General features: G+C 45.8%; 1 protein-coding gene across 3 annotated transcripts in view; it reads right to left on the minus strand.

The window, feature by feature from the left end:
- Positions 1 to 19,902, minus strand: part of CELF1 (CUGBP Elav-like family member 1) — an 84,810-nt gene that overhangs the window by 52,879 nt on the left and 12,029 nt on the right. Inside the window, exons 2-8 of one of the 3 annotated variants that reach the window (XM_030200931.1) lie at positions 13,401 to 13,588; positions 12,137 to 12,219; positions 11,908 to 11,956; positions 3,638 to 3,769; positions 3,399 to 3,478; positions 2,124 to 2,285; positions 1,151 to 1,226 (exon numbers count right to left, since the gene is read on the minus strand). In XM_030200931.1, the coding sequence (XP_030056791.1) occupies positions 1,151 to 1,226; positions 2,124 to 2,285; positions 3,399 to 3,478; positions 3,638 to 3,769; positions 11,908 to 11,956; positions 12,137 to 12,219; positions 13,401 to 13,578 (760 nt within the window). In that variant the 5' untranslated portion in view covers positions 13,579 to 13,588. Of the gene's footprint in view, positions 1 to 1,150; positions 1,227 to 2,123; positions 2,286 to 3,398; positions 3,479 to 3,637; positions 3,773 to 11,907; positions 11,957 to 12,136; positions 12,220 to 13,400; positions 13,589 to 19,902 lie in introns of all 3 variants that reach the window. The other 2 variants (XM_030200932.1, XM_030200930.1) reach the window with 2 other exon arrangements.

Consider the following 19,902-nt stretch of genomic DNA (forward strand, 5'->3'; position numbering starts at 1 on the left):
TGGCACTACAATGTCACCTTGTCTAGACTTCTGTCTACATCCCCGGAGAGGGTGGATCAGGGGAGGGGAAAACCCCAACCAGCACTCACCCCTGCTGGCAGTGCCCCCTCCCCCCCAAACAACCACTGCAACCCAATACCTCACTAAGCCAAGGTCCACAGGATGAGGCCTGAGGATCACAACCAATGTCTCACTAAGACAAAGCCCACAGGCTAAGGCATAGGGCTCCTGAATGAAACTTGCTCCTCCTGCTCAATTAGGGCAAAGGTCTGTGGACCGATCCCTGAGAGCTTCCCTTGACCAGAGACTCAACCAGGGGCCACAAGCTGTACACTGTGCCCCTGGAGTTTGACCAGACTTCTCTCGTCTGAAGATGAAAGCACCCTGCCAAATTAGCCCATGGGCAGGGAAATACTGGTGAATTCCAAGGCAGTATCGCTATTTATGCTGGTGATGTGACTAGTAATCAATGCTCTCTGCCTTCATCTGCTGAGGAAATAACCTACTTGATGGGCTGGTCTAGCAGGATAAGGTTTGGCCTTTATATTAGAAACATATCCATGTGTAAACAGTAACATTTACACATGTATATCATATACATGAGTAAATACCGAATTCCGAAAGCTGCTAGTTACGGCAGAAGCTGCTGGATCGATGCTATTCATTTTTACAGTGTATTTGTAAAATGATGACCTCCCGTTGCATGTACCAGGAAATACACATGCACACCTGCAGGTATTTTAGAAATGTTTGTGAGCAGATCCCTTTCTAAATACCACCAGAAATGAGCGCATCCTGACCTGGATGTCTCAATTCCTCTCTCTATATTCTCTCTTAACATGGGGTTCCACATGCCTCTCTGCAACTAAACCACTCCTATCACACATCCAGATAGCAATGTATAAACTACTTTATTAACCTATATATTTTTGTAAAATCTAAAGTCTACTCAGTTACCAAATGATAGCTAAAAAAAAACCCAATTTAAAAATGCATTCAGAAAATGATTCTCAATGCAATTATTACCAAACATTGGTATGCATAATCTTTATTGAAATGGGGAGAAAGTGAAGAATATTTATGCATCATAAATATTAAACATCATAAAGCAAGGTATTTGTCAGCTGTTAGAAAGCAGAAAGATGCTCACCTCCCATTGGATGCATGCCACCCAGACTATTCAGGTTCCCCGAAGAGGCTGTTTGCTGAAGGAGCTGCAAATAAAGCTAGACATTACACCAAAACAAAACAAGAATAAGTCAGGGCTGGCTCTGCTTTTGGGAGAAACTGAGAACACACACACAAAAAAAAAAAAAAAGTCAAAACATGCAAGAGAGGAGACAATGAAGGGAGAGATGAAAGAAAAATAAGAAAGCAGCAATACAACATTGAACGCTGCAGTGAAAAGAGACTCCTCTCTCCCCCAGTTACACAGCAGTGATCAGCACTACTCAAAACTGACACACAAAATGGAGTTAGATTAAAAAATTAACAGGGGGAAAAAAAAGGACAAACAGACAACAGTAAACACACACAGTTTAACTCCCGCAGACTCCGAGGCCCTGACATCTTCCACTTCCAGCAGCAACAGACATTTTAAAACTGATAAGCTGGAAATATACCCCTACTTCAAAGGACAAGACATTCAGAGAACTTGAGTATTTACTTCATGAAAGGCTGACTGAGGGCAGTATGTCATTCAGACAAACAAAAAGGCAAAGAAATATTATGAATTTCAACTTGCTATCCTCGCCCCATATCATGGATTTTCACTCTTGAAATTACAGTATTTTCACCTCTCTTCTTCCATCTGCACCTGTCAGCTGAAACAAGCTGAATAGTCTGCTGTGAAAAACAGAAGCTCCTTTGTAGGGTAGCACCTGACAGAAAGCAACAGGATTCAGAAAGATAGGATAGCACTGGCAGCAGAATATTTTGCATAGGGTGATACCTGATATGATCATAGGTATCAGAAGGGCAGGGTAATGCTGGTTGGCTGATGTTCATATGAATATCATCCATGTATGAATACCAATCAACACCCACATGAACATCTAACATTAGTCTCTAACTCTAGGAAGTTCCACATCATTGTATCGACAATTCACAGCACCAAAACTCACTGCTAAGCACTGAGGTCCAAGCGTATTCAGTCCTGCAAGGTTTCCCCAGACTGAGGCTGCACTGATCTGCTGCATTTGCTGCTGCAGCTGCTGTGTCATTCGTTTCTGCTCTTTGTCCCTCTGTGTGTCAGCAAATTTCACAACAATAGGTGATAAGCATCCCTAGACACAGTAAGAGCCAAGTCACAAAATTAGGAACTGTAGAATATGGAACAGAACAGTTAAAATGTACTTCATGTCTCAAATTTCACACATTTTAAGAACAAGTGCCTAGTCATTTAACTGCATTGATTATGACAGACGAAGTAAAAATATATGATTATTATTCATTACTTTTGTTCAAACAGTACTTTGAATAAAATTCTATGAATAGATGTCAGCAGAAAAGGGCCCATCTATTTGTGCTTGCCTGTGTCATAACAGGCCTTATATGATCTGGGGTCTTCTGCTTCCTGCACAACTTCCATTCTTTCTCTTTACAGTCAAAGACTTATTACATTCCAAAATAATTTCCTACATTAGCGTCAACCGGTGTGCCGCAGCTTGCCTGCAGGAGTTGAGGGTCATTTACCTTTAGTTTTCTTGTCACTAACAGTCAGCGGCAGCGAGCAGCAATTACTACAGCCTGCTCGCAGAAACCCTGGAACCTTCTCTCTAACTTAAACTTCCTGCTTCCGCATAGGCGGGAAGCATCAGAGAGAAGGCTCAGAGTTTGGCACTAGCAGGTTGTATGAATTGATGCTTGCTCCTGCTGACCACTAGACACAAGAAAACTGTTAAAAAGGTACATATTACTAGGGGGGGGGGGGGTTGAAAAGAGAAGGGGAAATGCCTAGTTGCCGGCTGCAGAGGAGACAGGAGGTAGAAATGCTGGACTAATTGGGGGGGGGGGGGGAGGAGAGAAGATAAAATGCTGGATTATGTATGGGTGTGGGGTGGGGGGAGAGAAAGTAAAATGCTAGACTGTGTGCAGGGGTGTGCCTTCACAATTTTAGCATCATTTAAATGTGCCATGAGATGAAAAAGGTTGAAAATCTCTGCCCTACATTCTCGGCAGTTCTATATTCTAGTTATTTCTTATTTGCCTAATCACAGAGCAGAGACAGATGCATAGTACCCCAACAGTAAGGAAAAATAAAAGTAGTAGCTACGTCTATCTGCTCCTGCTCTCACAACACGTGATACCAATTATAGACTATCAACGCCATATAAGAGCCCCCTCACATGGTGTAGGCTCACGCAAGCACTCATTCCCCATGCCATGGCACCACTCACCTCCATGGTTTGTGCTTGGTGCATTGATTTGATTGCATTCTGTGCCATGGATCTCATTGTAAATGTCACAAAGCAACACCCTATTAAAAAAAAAAGGGAAGGTGTGTTACTCCAACTAATTCTATTTTCCATTATAGAAAAAAAAAAAAAAACAGTACCACCAGGGCCCTCCCCTCAGCTCAGTGTTGTCCTGCCCAATCTGGGGGTGTCTTCTCAGGGCCTCTCTCTAAGAACATTACCTCGACTCACGCCATCGGGGCCACGTAGTATCCTGCATTCTTCAATCTGTCCAAAAGCAGAGAACATGACCCGGATATCGTTCTCATTACACTGCTTGGAAATCATCCCCACAAACAACTTCCTGTCTTCTACTGCTAACAAAAAAAAAATCCACAGAAGTAGCATTATCCATTCAATTAAATGCAAGGCAAACCACCATCACATGCATATTTCTTAAAAAGAGAAGAACCATCGATTAAAATAGCAAAAAAACATACATCCTTACCCAGTTTCAGATCCCTCCGATATTTGAGGGATTTCCTGAAGTATAATTTGGCAAGAGATCTATGATTTTTCTATATGTAGATGTGGAAAGTTTTCCTTATTGATAATACATTTTGCAATACACTTATCCATATAAAATACCATATTAAATACAATCAAATAGCAATAATAATGTGACAGAAAGCAACAATCCTGTTTTCAATGCCAGATCACCACAGTTCAGGTTTTGTATTAATTCACAATGTACTTGATAGTGGAGAGATTTACGTTGCGATTAATCAAATGACACGAGAAGGAGAAATTAGATCTTACTTGCTAATTTGCTTCCTTGAGTCTCTCCAGACCATTCCTAAGTGGGTAATATGCACGCCTACCAACAGAGGGAAACTAAGAATTATTGAGCAGTGCTCCTATGTAAGGGACTGTACACAACCCTGACCTGTTCAGTATTTCGAATAGCCAAACAGCTCATGCTTAACAGCAAGAACAAAGAACGTAACAGGAAGTGGACCGTTTCCTGGAACTCAAAAGGGTACAAAACCACTGCGGCCGAGTAAGCCTTTTTCAGCAGTCGTGCCCATTCAACACCCAAGCCATAAGCGAGAATCGAGCCACGTCAGGCATCCGAATGGGTCCGACTCAACAGACCTTCCTCCGAGGGAAATGGAAGTGAAATGTCCACTTGTAAACGCACGAGATCCGCATACCACAGTCGACGCGGCCAGTCAAGTGCCATCAGAATCACTCAACCAACGTGGCCCTAAATACACTGAAGAACCGACCAATGAGTGGCCACAGAGGAAACACAAAACAAGAGTCCGAGGAGGCCAGGGCTGCGCCAACACTCCCTCCTGCGGCTGAAGAACCACGGAACCTTGGCATTCTCTGCCGTAGTCATGAGATCCATTATCGGAGGACCCCAGTGATCGATGAACTGGAAGGCGAATGGGGCGCCCACTCCCCTGGATCCAGACGATGACAATTTAGGTAATCCGCCTGAAGATTGCTTGTGTCCGCAACATGTGCTGCTGAGAGAAGCCTGACGTTCTGTTCCACCCAGGCCATGAGCAATGTCACTTACTGCGCCAAGAGAGGAATCTTGGCAATTGATGTAGGTGACCGACGTCACATTGTTGGAGAGCACTCGGACATCTCAGAAGAGCAGAAACGGCTGAAATGCCAAAAGAGTGAGACAAATTGCCTGGGTCTCCAGCCAATTGATGGACCAATGGGCCTCCTACATAGACCAAGTGCCCTGAGTCACCTGCCCCTGACAATGGGCATCCCACCCACTCAGGCTGGCATCTGTTGTCACTAGCACCCAGGCAGGAGGGTCCAGGGGCATGCCGCGGTTTACATGATGAAAATCCAACCACCACTGAAGGCTGCGGTGTACTGGGCGCCAGAAAGAAACTCTGCAAGACAGAGACCCCACCTGGGGAGAGCAGCGAGCCAGGAGTGCTGACTGAAGAGGCCTCATACATGCTCGCACCCACGGTAGCACACTGATGGTCACCATGTACCCAAGAACCAGAAAAACGTCCCATGCGGACAGTGACAGGGCCACAAGCAAACGACAAACCTGGGACTGGACCTTCAGGATGCACTCCACCAGAAGGTGCACCAAACCCTCCCATGTATTGAAACGCAACCCCAGAAGCTCCAAGGACTGAGTGGGACCAAGAGAACTCTTGGACGCATTGACAATCCAGCCCAACTGCTGCAGCAGGAGAACGACTCAATCCGTGGCTCTCCTGCTTTCCTCTGTTGACTTTTATCCAAGTAACCAGTTGTCCAGGTAGGGATGCACAAAGACGTAACCAGGCCTACCCTATAACCATCACCTTGGAGAAGGTCCGTAGAGCCGTAGAGGCCAAAGAGCATCACCTGAAACTGGAAGTGAGCTACCAAGACCGCAAAACGGAGAAACTTCTGATGAATAGGGATATGAAGGTATGCCTCCATCAGATCCAAGGACATGAAGAACTTCCCCGGCTACACTGCCACAATGACTGACCGGAGAGTCTCCATCCGGAAGGGTAACTCTCGCAAGGCCCGATTCACCCTCGAGGTCTAGAATTGGATGCCAGGTGCCCTCTTGGGCACAACAAAGTAAATGGAATATCTTCCAGAACCTCTCATGTCTGAAGGAATGGGCACCACGGCTCGCAGAGCCAAAAGACTGTCTACAGACACACGGCCCTGGCCTTGAGAGGGGATTTGCAAGGAGAAACGAGAAAGGCGTCTGGAAGAGGATGGCGAAATTCCAAGGCATAACCGTTGTGGATTATATCCAGAACTCACTGGTCCGAAGTTACCAGGACCCAGCTCCAATAAAACAGCTGCAATCTGCCGCCTATAGGCAGACCCACAGACTGGGTCCCCACAAGTTCATTGGCCCTCAGGTCCTCCGTTACGACCACCTCTTCGATTATCCTGAAAGGCCTGAAAGGACTGGCCTCTATACCAGAACCAAGTGTGCTAGGAGGCCACTCCCCTACCCGGCCTGTATCTGCACACTTCTCCGAGGCGTCCACAGGTCGCAGAGTAGGGGGCCGAGCGGGACCTATCTTAAAGGAGCCGACCCACCTTGGACTCGCCCAAACTCTTAACCAGCTTGTCCAACTCATCAACAAATATAAGCTTACCCTGGAAAGGGAGCTGACTCAGACGCACCTTGGACTCTACATCCACCGCCCAGTTCCAGAGTCAAAAGAAGCAATGCTCTGCAATTACCAGTGCCAGCTTCTTCCCAGAGGCCTGAACTAAGGAAGAAAGGCGGTGCCCACCTCTAAATTAATGACATTGGAAGCCGAATGATAAGAGGAATCAGCCGGGACATTGGGAAGACGTTCACCCAACAAAAACAAGCCCGAGCTACGTAACCCCTGCAAATGGCCGCCTACAAGGCCAAGGCTGAGACTTCGAAGGAGCGCTTCAGTAAAGCCTCCAACTGGCGGTCCTGCGAATCCCTAAGAGCGGCCCCATCTTCAACGGAGATGGCTGTCTTTTTAGTAACTGACGTTACCAGCGCGTCCACTTTAGGGACTCGAAAGGTCTCCAGATCCACTTGGGGGAGCTGATAAAGGCGAGCCATGGCTCGACCAATTCGTAAAGGAGAATCTGGAAGGGAAAATTAGGTTCTTACTTTGGTAATTTTCTTTCCTTTAGTCATAGCAGATGAAGCCATTACGTATGGGTTGTGTCCATCAACCAGCAGGGGGAGACAGAGAGCACTCAACTTTTCACAGTGCCTCATGGCCAGCCAGCTCCACTGCCTCTTCAGTATTTGAAGCTTCCAAAGCAGTATGGCAAACCGCAATGGGAATAACATGAACTTCTGGAGGGAATAAACTCATCCTCCAAAACATAAACTGGAGGGAATGGACTCATCCTCCTATAAGTGAACATGAATCCTGAAGACTGTTTTCCAACTTTCTCCCAAGGAAGGAACTTCAGGAAACAAGAACAGAACCTGAAACAGATTCACAGCATACAGACAATCATACAGGGAGGGCTCATGGCTTCATCTGCTATGACTAAAGGAAAGAAAATTATCAAGGTAAGAACCTAATTTTCCCTTCCTTGTCATCAAGCAGATGAAGCCATTACATATGGGATGTAACAAAGCAATCCCTATATAGGGTGGGAACAGGTCACACCACGCGCTAGCACTTGTGCTCCAAAACGCGCATCCCTCCTAGCAGCCACATCCAGCCTGTAATGTCGGGCAAGAGAGAGCTTAGAAGCCCATATTGCTGCACTGCATATCTCTTGACGAGAGAGTGCTCCAGTTTCAGCCCAAGAGGAAGAAATCGCTCTGGTAGAATGCGCCTTAAAGGCTACAGGCGGAGACCGGCCGGCAAGCAGATAAGCTGAAAAGATAGTTTCTTTGAGCCAGCGGGCAATAGTGGCTTTAGACGCTGAAGACCCTCTGCGAGGACCTGATAGCAAAACAAACAGATGATCATAGATCCTGAAAGAGATAATAACTCGCAGATACTGCAACAGAGTCCTGCGCACATCCAACAGGTGCAACTGCCCCAAAGATTCTGGAAACTACTCCTTATCAAAGGAGGGCAAGAAAATAGGCTGGTTTAGGTGAAACGCTGAAACCACCTTAGGCATGAAGGAAGGCACGGTCCGAACCGTGACCCTGGACTCTGAGAATTGCAGAAATGGGTCTCTACAGGACAGCGCCTGGAGCTCTGACACCCGTCTCGCCAAAGTAATGGCCACAAGAAAAACGGCCTTTAGTGTCAAATCTTTCTCAGATGCTCGCCGAAGCGGCTCAAAAGGAGAAGCCTGCAGGGCCTTCAAAACTAGCCCCAGGTTCCAAGCTGGACAGGGTGCTCGCACGGAAGGCCGGAGCCGAAGCACCCCACATCTGGATGAGCAGCTAAAGACACGCCTTCAACCTTACCACGAAGGGAGGCCAACGCTGCCACTTGCACCCATAGGGAATTATAGGCCAAGCCTATTTGTACACCATCCTGCAAAAAGTCCAGAATCGGAGAGGCAGGAGCCCGCATGGGTGTGATCGCTTTTGAAGCACACCAAGACTCAAACTGGCGCCAAATCCTGGCATAAGCCACGGAAGTGGAACGCTTGCGGGCCTGCAGGAGAGTGGAAATGACTGTGTTTCAATAGCCTTTGTCCCTCAATTGCGCCCTCTCAATCGCCATGCCATATGACCAAAGCGGCAGGCGTCCTCCATGGCTACCGGGCCCTGTGACAACAGGTTCGGTACCAGAGGTAAAGGAAGGGGAGCCTCCACTAGCATCTGTGGGAGGTCCGCATACCAAGGCCTCCTGGGCCAATCCGGGGCGATGAGGACCACTTCTCCTGGGTGCAGCCGAATCCGCAGGAGCATGCGCCCTATCAAGGGCCACGGAGGGAACACATATAGTAGGCCCGGAGGCCAGGGCTGAGTCAAGGCATCCAACCCTGCCGAGCGAGGATCTCTCCATCTGCTGAAGAAGCACGGGACTTTGGCATTTGAACTTGTCGCCATAAGACCATCACGGGCTTGCCCCATTTGGCACATATCTGCAGGAATACTTCGTCTGCTAATTCCCTTTCTGCTGGATCGATCTGATGCCTGCTTAGATAATCGGCTTGCACGTTGCTCTGACCTGCAATGTGAGCTGCCGACAGAAACTAAAGATGCAGCTCGGCCCAGTGGCAAATCTGTTCGGCCTGCGTGGCCAGTGCTCTGTACTGAGTGCCGCCTTGTCAACTTATGTAGGCCACTGCTGTCGTGTTCTCCGACATCACTCTGACAGCCAATCCTTCCAGGGTCACTTGAAAGGCCAGAAGCGCCTGAAACACCGCTTTCAACTCCAGGCGGTTGAAGGACCACTCCGACTCCTCGCATAGACCCTGGGCATGCTTCCCCTTGCAATGTGCGCCCCAGCCCTTCAGGCTGGCATCTGTCACTACTAGACACCAATCAGGGAGCGCCAGCGGCATTCCTCGCTGCAGCATGCTGTCTGAGAGCCACCAACTCCATGCTGAGTCGGGCCGCAGGGAGCCAAGAAAGTCTGCATTGATAATCCTGAGAAACTGGAGACCATCTTTGAAGTAGGGAATACTGTAGAGGTCTCAGGTGCGCTCTCGCCCAGGGCACCACTTCCAATGTGGCTGTCATCGATCCCAGCAGCTGGACAATGTCCCAAGCTCGCGGGCGGGGCATCCTCAGGAGCAGACGGACCTGATTCTGAAGCTTGCACCGCCTTAGCTCGGGTAGGTATACATAGCCCGAGTCTGTGTCGAACCTGGCCCCCCAAATATTCTAGAGATTGCGAGGGGGTCAGGTGACTTTTGGCCATATTGACGACCCAGCCTAGAGATTGAAGTATTGAGACCACTCTGGCTGTAGCTTGATAGCTCTCTGTTACAGAGTCTGCTCTGATGAGCCAGTCGTCTAGGTATGGGTGAACCCTGATACCTTCTCGCCTGAGAAAAGCAGCTACTACCACCATTACCTTCGAAAAGGTTCGGGGAGCTGTGGCGAGGCCAAAAGGCAAGGCCCGGAACTGGAAATGTTTTCCCAACACCGCAAACCTCAGAAACTTCTGGTGCGGGGGCCAAATTGGTATGTGCAAGTAAGCTTCTTTCAGGTCTAGAGACGTGAGAAACTCTCCTGGCTGTACCGCAGCAATGACGGAGCGCAGGGTTTCCATGTGGAAATGCCGCACCCTCAGGGACTTGTTTAATTCTTTTAAGTCCAGAATAGGGCGAAAACACCCACCTTTTCGCGGCACCACAAAGTAGATGGAGTATCGGCCGTAGCCTCCATCATGGCCAGACGAGGTCTCTTGGTCCCAAGGACCCCATCTGAAGGCACCAAGGGCCCGTCCCACACTGGTGGACCCTCTGAAACCTCTGGCGGATGTCCCCATTTCAGGCAATAAGCCTGATGTAGTAACAGGACAAATTCTGGAGAACAAGGAGCTGGGACCACGGAGGCATCATGCCGACAGAACCGGCGGCTCCTCTGTCAAGGCAAGGGCCGGAGCATGAGGGGGCAGCATGGTGGACATTCCCGCCAAAACGGCGTCCAGCGCACCATGGAAAGGAGCGATCGGATCCGCAGAATTAGCCTCTGCAGCCTGGCAGGGAGTCTTTGCCGCCCCCGCTGCTGCCAGCAAAACAGATTCTGGCTCCTCACTGCACCTGGACTCCGCCTCCTCACATACCCGGCAGAGGCCGGTATTAAGTGAAACCACACGGTACGTTAAACAGGCCACACAACGGTGCGCCTTCTCAGACTGCAATGCCATGAAGGGGAGGAAAAAGCCACCCTCGCAGTGACCCGCCACCAACGTCCCACCGCTGAAACTTTTTGTCTTTTGTTTTGTCATATTTTTTTTCTCTGTCAGCTCTAGGACTGCAGCTGCAACCAAAACAGAAATATGGCTCCGGCACACAGAAGCTACAGTGCCTGCACTTTTTTTTTTTTTAATATATTGAACGATGCTCTATTCCCTCCATGGCACCGCCTGAAGAAACTTCTCCCAGGGAGGAGGGGGAGAAGGTCAAGGCACACTGCCCAAGGGCAGAGGGGAGCGGGAGGGACCCGGAGCTGGGAGTGTGAACCTCCAACAGGCGCAGGGGCCAGAAACCGACCAAAAGCAGCTGCTCCTCTCCTGAAGACAAAGATGTTTTGGTATTATCTCTCGCCCTCTCTTTTGTTTTTTAAAGAAAACAAAAAGCCCAAACAGTCAAGGTCCCTCCAAGGGAACCCCAGAACATTAACACTAGGAAGTGGCCAAAACCGCCACACCCACAAACATGGAGCAAGGTTGCACAGCACACCTACCTCTGCTGGGAGATTGAGAAATACTGAGCAGGTCAGCGTTGCACAGTCCGTTATACAGGAGCAATGCTCAATAATTCTCAGTATCCCTCTGCTGGTAGGAGTGCATATTACCCACTCGTTGGGAATGGTCTGGAGAAGACTATAAGGAATAAGAATTTTTTTTTATGTTGACTTCCATGTAGAAACGTACTAGTTCTGATCTGCACCTGACGTTGGTGAAAAATAAGGTTTTTGTGGACAGCATGTTTGAATTTAATTCATAAGAATGCCATACAGTGTCAGACCAAAGGTCCCTGAGAGTCTATACACACCCACACACAGAATCATCCATCAGGTGTGTCCCAACTGAAAAAAAAGGTTGAAAACCACTGCATACACATATATACAGAGAGAATCATCCATCAGGTCAGTCCCAACTGAAAAACATAAAAAGGTTGAAAACCACTGCATACACATATATACAGAGAGAGAATCATCCATCAGGTCAGTCCCAACTGAAAAACATAAAAAGGTTGAAAACCACTGTTCTAGATTATAAAACAGATTGCAGAAAATTTGAAGAATGAGCCATTTCAAGTGTTTTACAAGGTAAGCAAAATAAAGAAAAAACCCTCTGGTTAGTCCCTTCAATACACTGAGCAGGCAGATCATAAACACCACCCTGGGTTCACCACAACTTACTATTATTCTTCTCACTGTCTGCTGGTTTCATCTGAATGGGATGGTGCATCTGAAAGAGAAGAAAAGCACTTTAAAATGACAGGCAGTGCGCATTCCATAAGAAAACTATACAGTAGCCAGACATTTGGGAAGAGGGAAAGCCGTAGATATTGACAGAATCCAAGCAGAGTCTCAATGAAGAGTAGGTGTAGTAAGAGAAGAAACTTGTTGAGAGAGAACTTTCTCTTACCCCGGGAAGAATCTTCATATTGTGCAGTGCATTTTGTGCTTCTAAAGCTGATTTTCGTGTGTAAAATGTAACAAAACAGCACCCTGAAAACAGAAAACATATAAACTCTAAAATTCCTGTATATGGTACCAAACCAATAAAAGTTAAAAGAATACGTTAAATTTAGTGACAATATAGGAAAAGGAAGCGGCACACTTGTACATGTGAACTATGGAGCATAAATAAGACATATAAACTTATCAATATATTTCTTCTGTAACTCATAAATTCCAAAGCTCCACAAGCCAGTGTAAATATGAAGACCAAAAAAAAATCTGCAAGTCAACATAAGAAGCTCTATGCTGAGACTTTACATGTACAGCGCCCAGTTTGCTGCAATTTTCATTTTCACTCTTTTTGCTGGTGTTTGCTACTCTCTAACAGCAATCACAGCTGCCTGACAGAGTTGTCAGCTGCATGCAAGCAGATTCTGATGCCTTCTCCGATTAAAAATCACAATGAAAATAAAGTAGACAGCCCAGCATGAGACAATGCAAGCAAATTCCACCCCCCCCCCAAAAAAAAAAAAAACAGAAGAGGAATATTCCTCCCAGATAAAGACAGCTTTCAAACGCACCACTAAATGCTTTTTTCAAAAGCTTCCATCATCCTCATATATGTAAAGCATATGACCCACTGATGAAATTTCACTATGGAAAGTTACCTGAATATAAATCGCCTTGAGCTACTACTGAAAAAGGTGTGAGCAAAATCCAAATCCAAATATTGCACATATCTCAAATAACCTGTATCCCTATAAAACCTTCATCCTATATAATAAAACTCACCCTCAACGTTCTGAGGACACTGACGTCACTGTCAGTTCCTCCGGGCACTTCCTTCCGGTTCGAAGGGTTCGTGGTGGTGAAGTCACCAAAATCACTGTGTTGGGGCCCCGCCCTCGCATCAAAAGTGATGATGTCAAGGGCGGAGCAATGGCGTCAGTGGCTTCACAACCAACAACTCAGCACATTGAAGGTGGCGTTGGCGAGGTCCACAACAATGGCGGTCAGTGCCTTCACAACGCCGAAGGGGTGAGCGGGGGGGGGGGGGGGGGGGGGGGGGGGGTTCGGGAGGAAAACCTTGCTAGCGCCCGTTTCATTTGCGCCTGAAACGGCCATGTTTTACTAGTCTGTTCATAATGGGCTATAGATTCTATCATGCACAAGAAATAAATCCAAAATTATATGATACCAAGTAAAATATATATGGACAGAAGCCTCACCTTTGCTTTGTGGGGGATTCAGGTTTCTGTCACGCAAAAGGTTGATTTCATAGACCGCTCCATACTGTTCAAATAATTCTCTCAGCTCCTTCTCAGACCAGCTGCGTGGTACCTGACCCACAAACATTTTGATGGAATCTATGTCCGGCTGGTCTGGGTGGTCCAGGGTGCCATTCATTTTCTTTGAGCTGCAGGAGATCAGCAAGAATCTTGAAACACAACAGACATATAGAACAGAACACAATTTTCCAAACACCCCAACAAATGTCTGCAAAAAACTATACTGGCAATTAATAAACAAACTAGAAATCAGATGTTTGGGGGGTGGGGGGGGTTCAAATCCTGTTTCTCCCATTGGCAGATCCTGTGACCCTGTTTAATTCACTTAGGGGGTCTTTTACAAAATGTCGGTAAGCCAAATGCGGGTTTACTGAACGCTAAATCAGGCCTACCACCGGCTCAACGCAGCTGTCAGTGGTAGCTCTGCCCCAAGTGCACGCCATTTCCGGGGGGAAAAGAAAACCTGTTGCCGCTGAAGCCCTTATTGCCACTTCAATGGGTGGCGGTAACAGCTCCCTGCCGTATGGCCAAGCGGTAAGAGTTCTCTTATTGAATGAATGGCCATATTTGTCTGGGGGCTTTTTACCCACTGTGGTAAAAAAGGCCCTGGTGCATGGGAAAAACGGCTGCTGCCACTAGCAAATCGCTCTTTTCTGTAGCTTGGAAAAAGGGCCTCTTAGGTCCCTTTCATCTCAAAGACACAGAAAACTGAAAAGACTTGGTGAAATCAGGTCCTTTATCCCCCAGTATTTCAGGAAACCACTTATACTATAAGCACTTTGGGGAAGGAACTTTTTGATGTAGGATTTGGGGGGGGGGGGGGGGGGGGGGGGGGAGAAATCAAGACATCATCCTAAGTTTTTTCAGAGGCAGGACACAAAAACAAAACAAAAAAGGGTGGAGGAGTGGCCTAGTGGTTAGAGTGGTGGACTTTGGTCCTGGGGAACTGGGTTCGATTCCCACTGCAGGCACAAGCAGCTCCTGGTGACTCTGGGCAACCCTCCATTGCCCCAGGTACAAATAAGTACCTAAGCCGCATTGAGCCTGCCATGAGTGGGAAAGCGCGGGGTACAAATAAAAAAAAAAAAAACATAGCAGGGTATTTGTCCTCATAACTCAGTAATGTCACCCGAAAGTGCCTACACTGGAAAAAATAACACACACACTAAGTTTGGAAAGCTTTCTAGCACAGCCTACTGTGCATGTGTGGTAATTCCCTGGCTTTGTTATACAATGCTACCTCAGAGGTCAGTCAGAAGCTTAAGTTAAGAGGAGGAGCAGTCAACTCCCAGTAGAGGCAGGGGGGTTTCATGAGGAATACCTTGCTGTCTTCGGAGAACATCTGCTACAAGTAAGCAACTTTGTTTTCTTCAAGGACAAAAGATTCCCAGTTATGAGAACAACCAAACTACAGGCTACGTTTAACAAAAAAGGGAAAAACAGAATACCAAAAGTATATCACACTTGTTTTTGGTGGCAATCGGCCTTTTTTTTTTTTTTTTTTTAATACAACCACCCGGAAATAAAAATGGACCCAGGAGAGGGTGGTCTAGTCAAACTTAGATTCTAAACCTCAAGAGATTATGTAGAAATATACCCACTGTTCTATTGGAAATTGTTTTCCAAATATGATATTCGTGCTGTACCACCAATTCTGCAATGGCACTGACATTATAAGCCTTCATGCTCCTCCAATGTCTAATACATATGGGCAAAAGATGCAATCTGCCATCCAATTAGAAATTAGATGCTTGACTATGGAATCCCAGTTTTACTGGGGTCAGAAAAATACAAAGTCGAGTCGACTTTATGAACGCTTTAATATGCTCCACACATATGGTTAAGGCTCTCTTGCCATTCCAGGTGTGCAAGGCACTTTTATCACCATAGATAGGTGGCATAGGGAAAAATGGATGATGAATTTGTTAAAAAGGAAATTTGACACCACTAGGCAGGACCACCTGTGGTTGAAAAACTTTGTGTATAGCAGGTCACTAATTCATGGAGCTCACTATCAGGCATATTTTCAAAGCACTTAGCCTCCCAAAGTTCCATAGAAACCTATGGAACTTAGCCTCCCAAAGTGCTTTGAAAATATGCCTGTATGTGTCAAAGTGACTGCCACCAGGTAAGTTTCTTCAGTTCATACAAGTCTAGTGAAAAAGAGGTATATTTTCAAAGCACTTAGACATACAAAGTTTTTTTTATTATTTTTGTTACATGTGTACCCCGCGCTTCCCCACTCATGGCAGGCTCAATGCGGCTTACATGGGGCAATGGAGGGTTAAGTGACTTGCCCAGAGTCACAAGGAGCTGCCTGTGACTGAAGTGGGAATTGAACTCAGTTCCTCAGGACCAAAGTCCACCACCCTAACCACTAGGCCACTCCTCCACTCCAATTCCAATAGTAAGCTATGGAATTTTGTAAGTCTAAGTGCTTTTAAATTGAGCCCCTTAAGGGGAGCTTTCATTAGGTGGGTCAGTACCATGCTGAGGTCCCAAGACACACTGGGAAGTTTCAATAGAAGCAAGCCTACATGAATCAAACAACGAAAGGCTGTAGAGAGATAGGGCTACCTTCTACACGGTGGCAACAAGAGTCAACTGTACTCAAGTAAATCCTGAGTTGGGTTTCAAACCAAATCAACAAACACAGAAAGTAATTAAGCAAAGTGCATAGAAAAAGAGGTCTAGGGCCTTTCCGCTATGAGAATTTGAAAGATGCCCCTGGCCATATCTGATGGTAGCAGCCACCAGGATAAAGTACTTGAACTACTTGGTTTTACACACTGAGTGGCCCAGATACACTGAATGTGTAAGGTCCATTGGGCTTATCCTATACTGACACATGCCAATAATGGCATATTCTCTTAAAGCAATGAGGCGCAACAATTTCAATGTGTCCCATGCTTGACGTCTACTGAATCTTATTTCTTCCACAATAGGTACTAAAGTTGTGATCCTTTCTTGTGGAACAAAGGCCTTTTCCCAAGTCACATCTAGCAGAGCTATGAATTTCAATTTAAGTGACAAATTCAAAATGGGACCTAGGTTAAATGATATCAAACCCTAGTGACTCCAGCACTTGGATGGCTGTAATCCAGTTGTCCCCCAACCTGGCCCTAGAGGCACCCCAGCCAATCAGGTTTGCAGGATACTCATAATGAATATACATGTGAGAGATTTGCATAACGAAGTGACATCACCATCATGAATGGTTGCTTGAATGAAGAGTTCTACACAATTCAGCAAAAATGGCAGCTTATCGATCCATCCAGTTGCTGAGTTTGTGGTCTTTTGTTAGCTGATATTCCTTAGAGCTGGGGTGCTCTGCTCTGGTTGGCAGAACAGCAGATTTGGGCAATAAATCTGCAAGACTTTGCTTTTCAGCAGCGGGCCGCAGCCCTTGCTATTGCATCGCCAGAAATGGAGCTGGAAGAGGAAGTACATCGTCCACGTAACTCTGAAGCTGCTGCAAAATCTACGCAGTCTGTGAAACTGGGGGAGTCTGAGGATCTAATTGTGTTGGTGCCGCAGATCTAACCCCCAGTTTAGAAGAGTCTCAGAAGGCCTTGATTATATGGGCTGTGAAAAAGTTGTCTGGCAAATAGCAGGGGCTCTTCTTCCATCGGGTACTGATCCAGTTGATGCATCTTCTATTATGCTTGACAAAGCTCATCAAGCACTGGGTAACCAAAGGCAGAATCGTAATAAAGATATCATTGCCTGCTTCAAAGACTAAACTAAAGGAAACCCTACTGGCTAAAACTCGGGTGAATAATGCATTTGAATGGGACACCTATCATATTGATATTTACCAAGACCTGTCTACTACCAAATTGAAGCGAAGAGCCGAACTGCGACCCCTGACCCAACACTTGCGAGAGGAGGTTATCAGTTATAAATGGCAGTACCCGTTTGCCTTGGTTTTTTATAAAGATGGCAAGCTACACCAGGTCTGCTCCCTTGAAGAGGCACAGACATATCTTCCTCGGGATCAAGTGCAAGCTTCTTCCCCTCCTTCAGTCTCAGTGGGTCGTAGTAGAGTTGAGAGGCCAAAATGGCAACGAGTATCCCATGGATAGGGTCGCCTTCAGCGGCAACACTCCGCAAAAGGCTAAATTTCTCAATGCAAGACATCTGGACTGTAATGTTATCAGATATATAGTATTATCTGTTTAGTGAATCTGGATGAATCTTAGGCCTTATTGGCTGATATGCTCTATTAAGGTGTACTGCTTCCTCTCGAAATATGTGGGCATGCTGATCCTTGAGTGCTGTGATGCCTACAAAAGCTGATGGGTATCGGTGTGGGGGGGGGGGGGGGGCGTGGAGTGGGTTCTTAAGGGAACACAAGAGGTGTTATTGGGGGACTTGTTTGTTTCATGCAATAGGAATTATGTTTTTTTCATGGGCAATTTGATCTTGGTAACTCATTTATGCTATGTCTAGTTTAACACCTATCCACCTTTAATCAGAATGGCTCTTTCTATAACTGCTTGACCAGATCCTCTTGTTTTCCTTGATTTCTTTGTAACACCAACTGTACTGTTACCTTGATATGGCGATGCCATAACAGGTCTTTGTAAGCCACACTGAGCCTGCAAATAGGTGGGAAAATGTGGGATACAAGTGCAATAAATAATAATAACTTGTTTAACTGTAAATCCAAGAGGCTCATCTGAAACCGGCCCAAGAGCGTTACATGGCTCATAAAAAATATCCACTTTTTTTTTTTTTTTTTGCTTCTAATCGCTCCCAAAATAAGACTAGAGGAGTTTTGATAGCCCTTTCATCTACCTATTCTTGGCAAATACAGAAAATTATTTCAGACAAGAAAGGTCGCTATTTGTTACTTTTATTGAAGCTGAGAAAGGCAATCTTCAACCTTTGGGTGTATACACACGCCTAATGAGGGCCAGGTTGCTTTCTTGGATGTTTTGGACCAATTCCTACTTAGATACAGGGCTGGGGTGCGCCGAGAGCGGACGTCTAGAGAGACTGCTCCAGCCAGTTCAGCTAACTTTGTTATTCCTGGAAATATGCCTCATTCTAAAAGAAAGGGAACAGTCCGGGTGGTTCCCCCACCTACCGGGACGTCCACGCCAGCGAGAACTGGTTTGGAGCGTTTCTTTCCCGCTCTTTCTCAAGCAGTAAGCGGGGTGGATTCCTTGGCGGGAGTATCGGGTGGAGCGGCACTCTCGCCGGAATGTGAAATATCTCTTTCCCCCCCGCCGTTCTCTCAGATTCCTCCAAGCCCAGCAGTTGGTGTGAGTCGGCAGGAGAAACTGACGGACACCGGAAGGGTGGAAGTTCGTGGTTCCAGTGGGGTGACTGACTCACCGATAACATCTAAACTTGCAGGGAAGGAAACGGAGGTTAACCTAGAGACAATTTGGCTGAAATTACTAGAAATGGATAAAACCCTTCAATACTCATCGGGAGAGGTAAAATCCTTAGGTGATAAGATTCAAGAATTGAAGGACGCTGTTGATATGAATAAGCAAGATTTTTCACAGAAAATTGAGAGCTTACAAAAAGAGAGGGACCAAACAAACGAATTTAAAGTTGCCGTGATAAAGGATAGTGTGGATATTAGACGAAAACTAGAAAATATCGAAAACTATAATAGAAGATTGAACTTGAGACTGCTTAATTTTCCTAAACTGTGTGGGGTTTCTCCCCATGAATTATTCGCTAGATTCCTTAAAGAAAATTTAAAATATCCTCAAGAAGCGATTCCTCCATTAGATAAAATTTACTTCATACCAAATACGACTAAAAAAATAGAGGAGCCAGTAAATGTTCAATCTGGAAATGAAATAGATGTGGGAAATCTAACGGCGATTTTGGAACAATCAATAGATTCTGCCACTGAAAGGGCAACTTTGTTGGTGACTTTTCTTTTCCAACAGGACTTGAATGCTGTAATGAGACTTTACTTTAAATCAACGAATCACAATTTTGGTGGAGAAAAAATATGGTTGTACCCAGATGTAACGAAAGAGACTCAACAAAAGCGAAAACAGTTTCTTTTAATGAGATTAAAAACAGTGGAACTGGGAGGTTCCTTTCTGTTAGCCTATCCATGTAAATGTATTGTGAGGTTTAATAATACCAAAACGTCTTTTATGTTCCTGATCAGCTTAAGTTGTTTCTAGATTCAAAACAACGTTAGAGATAAATAATAATAGATTGAGAATACGGTGTCATTAGTTTCTTATAAATTGTTATATAAAGGTAACTTCACTTATTCTAAACCCCCCAAATTATTGAGGTCTAAGAAAGCCATTTAAAGTGTAATGTTAAAAGAATAAGTAAGAAATGTTTTCTTTTTGGCTGTTTTTCACTTGACAGTATATTTCTGTTTAAGTTTAATATAAACCAATAAAAAATTATGAAATAGATACAGGGCTGGGCATTTTCTTTTTTTTTTTTTTGG

Source organism: Microcaecilia unicolor, chromosome 4 (genome assembly GCF_901765095.1).
Source record: "Microcaecilia unicolor chromosome 4, aMicUni1.1, whole genome shotgun sequence".
NCBI classification, from domain to species: Eukaryota; Metazoa; Chordata; class Amphibia; order Gymnophiona; family Siphonopidae; genus Microcaecilia; species Microcaecilia unicolor.